The following is a 5,018-nucleotide window of genomic DNA, read 5'->3' on the forward strand; positions in this document are numbered from 1 at the left end:
AAGTGACAGCAGCCGATTCAAGCCTGTGAGATTGTCAATTAAACAAATGGAACAGAGAGGAAGTGGTGATTAGGCGTGTAATGACAAGTGGTTTGTAATAATAAGAGGAGGGGGGGGGGGGGGGGGGCAACTTCTTTTCAAAAGTTAGATGACTCAGATTCCATCCATGCACCTGACTGTGCGACGGCCACCTTCGCAACCTGTGTGTGTTAAAGAGGCTCATTCCCTCCTTCATCCATGTGAAGAAGAGCAATTTCATTTTTTTTTTTAGAAAAAGGCCTAATTCCATTTTTAAAGGTTCCTCATTAGAATAAACAATAATCCACAACATTAGACCAATGAGCTCAGGCGGCAGGCGAGGTCACCACTCTGAGTTCAAACGCTCTTAATAAAGATATTAAATAACAATTATAATAAAGAGGTGCCTTTTCTTTGGAACTCGGGGTGGGATTTGAGGGAGAGAGAGAGAGAGAGAGAGAGAGAGAGAGAGAGAGAGAGAGAGAGAGCGAGAGAGAGAAAATCGCTCAACACTGGGATGCGCGTCCTGCTGCTGCTGCGCATGCGCCACCGGCACTTTCACTACCTGCCACACAAATCCTCGTATTTCACATGGGGCGAGCGGGAGTTGTCATCCACTTGCGTAAACGCTGCTGCTGTTGACAGTCTCAGGCGACAGGACCGTGTGTTTGCACCCTCCCTCCACCCAGCTTTGCTAAAGGCGCACAGGCTTTCGCTGATGGATGCCACCATGGAGCAGAAAACATAAGCTGAGCGCACGCGAGGACGCAGCCACTTGTACTTTTCAGAAGATTGTACAACGGAGGGATGAAGAAGTGAACTCTTTAAGTGAGTAGTCGAAACGCGAGCTGTGGTTGTTGTGGATTGTGGAGTGCATTTGAATGAGCGTTCAGAACTGTTGTTTGTGATTGGTTGTGCGTAAAGTTATTTAGTCTTTGGGTTTAATTTTATTTATAACTGTTTTTGTCCTTTTTTTTTTTTTTTTCTAGAATCGCTTTTGTGCCAACATGTCTAAACCAATGGATCACGTCAAACGCCCGATGAACGCCTTCATGGTCTGGTCCAGAGCCCAGCGCAGGAAGATGGCCCAGGAGAACCCCAAAATGCACAACTCCGAGATCAGCAAGAGACTGGGAGCGGAGTGGAAACTTCTCACTGAGTCCGAGAAGCGGCCGTTCATCGACGAAGCCAAGCGGCTGCGAGCGATGCACATGAAGGAGCATCCAGACTACAAATACAGACCGAGACGGAAGCCCAAGACTCTGATGAAGAAAGATAAGTTTTCCTTCCCCATGCCCTACAACCTCGGGGAGCACGACGCGCTCAAAGTGAGCGGGCTTTCCATGGGATCGCTTTCCGACTCCATGATGGGGCACGCGGACAAGGCGGCGGCGGCTGCTGCGGCCGCGGCGGCGAGGGTCTTCTTCAACCCGTCCATGTCCGCGAACCCCTACTCCTTTTTCGACCTGGGATCCAAGATGTCAGAGCTTTCCCAGCCTTCCTTTCCGTACGGTTCCCCGCTGGGCTACCCGCCGGGAAGCGCCGCGGCGTTCGCCGGGAGTGTAGGCGGCGGGACGCACGCCCACACTCACACACACCCGTCCCCTGGAAACCCGGGCTACATGATCCCCTGTAACTGTTCGGCCTGGCCCTCAGCGGGACTCCAGCCGCCCTTAGCGTACATTCTGCTCCCCGGGATGGGGAAACCTCAACTTGAACCGTACTCCGCGTACGCTGCGGCGTTATGATAGGCCCAGTTTGGACTTCTATAAGAGATTCATTCAAAACAAAAAAGTTATCCATGCAAGAGTTTTATTATGCATGCACAAACTTGTACATGTGATGAAGTGCTCGTCGTCTCAGATATCACATGTGTATGTACATTGATTAACGCCTTTATCTAAGGTAATGCTTATTTAGAGAACTCTCTAATCTATTATTACGCAGCCGTCCCCTGTGTGCGCGCAGAGGAAGGACTGAAGGATGGCACACACAACACGGCACACGCTGGAGAGGAAGGGGCAGCAGAACAATTTGTGAAAACTCATTTTGAAAAGGTGGTCGATTTCTACCGTTTTTTTTGTTTTTATTTTTTGCAAGTTGCACCTGCTTGAGCCCGGTGGATCCGAGGGCTGCAGCCTGTAGCCTCCAATGACAATGTCAATCACGGGACCACCGCGTTTCCTCTCAGATGTCATGTTGTAGGGGTCAAATTCATGGATCAAGGAGGATTGTCACAACACCACCATGCCATCCTCTCTCTTGAGTGACTGTAAATGTGTACAGATAAAAATGACTCTAGTTTATTTGCCGTTATAGGCTTAGTGTTTGAGACATAGGGCCAGGAAACCTAGAAATCCGGTGTATATTTTGAGTTTTTAAACCGTTTTATAGATGTCTGTAATATTTATTGTTTAGTGGAATCTATGGTGAACCCAGACCTTTTCTTTTTCCTTTTTTTTCTAAAGAGGACAAAACCAGTTCTGTAATATTTGCACATGAGACAGATGTAATTTATTTTGAAGGTGGTATTCAATTTCCAGTGCATTGCAAACTTTCGGGTTTAAAGGAAAATTACAAACATTTTAAAAATGCCAATGGGAGTTTAGCCTTCTCAATTATTTTTTTTCTTGATCCCTCACTCTACAACTCCTGGTATCGTGTGCAGGAGGAGGAGATGAAGAAGAAGAAGAAGAAGAAAAACATTTTTATCTAACTCTTATGGAATTTGTATGTTTTTTTGTGTTTTCTTTAACCTCCGTTCTGTACTTCAAAGCTATTGCTACTGTTCACTTGTTGAGCAAAAAAAGGACTACACAATAAAGCGTCTTCGGATTGATAAAAAAACAAAAAACGGAAGGGGATCGCAGGCTGTAGTTCTTGGTGAGATGAACAAGATTGTTATCTTTTCTCTTTTTCTGCTCCTCGGTCCAGGTGAAGTGTAAGGTATCCTCCAAAGGCCGCTTTTGTCCGCGCTGTGAATGGCATCACTTGTGGTGGTGGTGGGTGGGTGGGTGGGTGAGGGGGAGGAAATCTAAATCAGCCCATTGTAATCAAGAGCCAACAAAAAAGAAAACCCCTTATTTATCACAATTTTAATCGTGAATGGGGGAAGATAAAACTCTTGAGCTTTCGTTTCCCAGGAAAAAAAAGGAGAGGTAGAAAGAGGGAGAGAGAGAGAGAGGGGGGGGGATGGAGAGAGGGATGCTTCTGCTGCAGAACACACTCGTCTTCGGGGCTTTAAAAAAACAACCTGTGCGCTCCCAAGTCGGCACAAGTAAAAAAAAAAAAGCGCATTTACCAGGCCTATAATTAAAAATGCTCACCTGTCCTGAGGGGTGCACGCCCTCACGTGCACGACAGGTGCATGGTGTGTGTGTGTGTGTGTTGCTGCGTGCACGTTGAATTTGATTGATTAAATCTCTCGCGTAATGCGCGTTATTTAAGCAAACGCTCCCCCCTCTCCTCCCTCTTCCCTCCCTCCTAGATTACACTGAGAGATTAATTCATAAGGATCAGAGCGATTATGCAAAACTAATTTGGACAGTCCAGGGATAATTATCTCCGTCACGGTTAATTACACCCTTTCACCGCTATGTTCTCCATTGTGTCGCCCCGATCACTTCTCTCCACGGAACTTCCTTCTTATTGGGCCCCGAAAATAACGCGCAAGTGACCTTTAGTGCGATTTATTTACAGCCTCATGGAAGTACAAAAAAAAAACTAAAAACAAAAAAAAACTGGTGGTATTTACACTTCATATTCCAAAAATGTTAAGGTTATTTTTCTTTCAAATCATTTTTGTTTTTACGTTAATTCAAGGCCTTGGTGTATTTGTTATTTTATCTGTTGAGCCAGAAAATGAATTGGATTTGTCTTAAATTAAAAAAATAAAAAAAAAAAAAAAAAAATCCATGTTGTTGAAATTAATTCTAGGTGTCATGGAAGCGGGTGAATCCAGCATGTGGCTGATTAAAACACAGAGCTCCGCATAAAGGAACTCGCATTATGAGTTCAGTGGCCATTTCTTTCTCTTTCTTTTGGGCCTTTCTTTTTTTTTGTTTTTTATTATATTTTCTTTTTCCTTGAGGAGAAAGGAAAAAGGAGAGAAAGGAGGTGTGTGTGTGTGTGTGTGTGTGGGGGGGGGGTGAAGCTGAAAGAACTTTTTTTCAACTCTGGGAGCGTTTAGACGGTCGAGGAGTTTTTGTCTGGGAACAAAACGTGGGTTGGGAGGTTTTGTGAGAGTGTTGTTTGTTGAAGTGGAGCTCGGCAAAAGCGGCTGCTTTCCCTCATTGTGATGAAAGCAATCAGTGGTATTTGGAAAACTGTTAGCATTGTGCACTTCTTCTGTGTCCATTGTGGAGGATTTCTTTTCACAAGGTTTTTTCTTTTTTTTTTCTCAGCCGATCCAGCTGGCCGGAGTGAATAGCACTGCAATGTGTACACGCTTTGTCCCTGCGAGCCCTTCAAGTAGCCCACAGTGAATAGAGTGAGTTGACACTGCATGACAGTGAAACAACATAATAAAAAATACATGAGCGCATGAATGGAAGCAGGCGCATAAATAAATAAAATGGGTGGCCAGAACTGGGTAAACTGAATGACAAAACGGTGAAAGGGGAACAAAAAGATATTTAACACGCCAGATTAGCATTAGAATGCAATCTACAAGCCAGAACAATTGATGAATGGGTTTACCGGCCAAGAAAGAAATGGACTAAATGCCTTTTGAATAGATATAGCCTATGTTTTTTTTTGTTTTTGATTTTTTTCTCCCTTCCATGATGGGAGCTGAGTGGGAAAGGTGGACATGCAACTATGGAGATGAGTGGGGAGGAAACTTTTTCTGATGAAATATTTCCCTCCTTTAATTCCTATATACTCAACACAACAGGGGGGGGGGGGGGGGGGGTGTAAAATCAGAATCCCAGGTTAAGACTGAAGGTTGAAATCATTTTGTAATTCTTGTATAAAAGTTTATTTAAACCAAAACCAAATAA

The 5,018-nt window shown here is 44.6% G+C and overlaps 1 protein-coding gene across 1 annotated transcript; it reads left to right on the forward strand.

Moving 5' to 3' along the window:
- Positions 1–643: 643 nt before the first annotated feature.
- On the forward strand, positions 644–3,009 carry sox21b (SRY-box transcription factor 21b). Its single transcript, XM_062401876.1, has 2 exons — positions 644–846; positions 1,008–3,009. Exon 2 carries the CDS (start codon positions 1,026–1,028, stop codon positions 1,764–1,766), a length of 741 nt encoding a protein of 246 aa, XP_062257860.1. The 5' UTR covers positions 644–846; positions 1,008–1,025; the 3' UTR covers positions 1,767–3,009.
- Positions 3,010–5,018: the final 2,009 nt, after the last annotated feature.

This window comes from Platichthys flesus, chromosome 13 (genome assembly GCF_949316205.1).
Source record: "Platichthys flesus chromosome 13, fPlaFle2.1, whole genome shotgun sequence".
NCBI classification, from domain to species: Eukaryota; Metazoa; Chordata; class Actinopteri; order Pleuronectiformes; family Pleuronectidae; genus Platichthys; species Platichthys flesus.

Coding starts and splice junctions, on each gene's coding strand:
- sox21b (XM_062401876.1), top strand. CDS start 1,026: ATGTCTAAACCAATGGATCACGTCAAACGCCCGATGAACGCCTTCATG.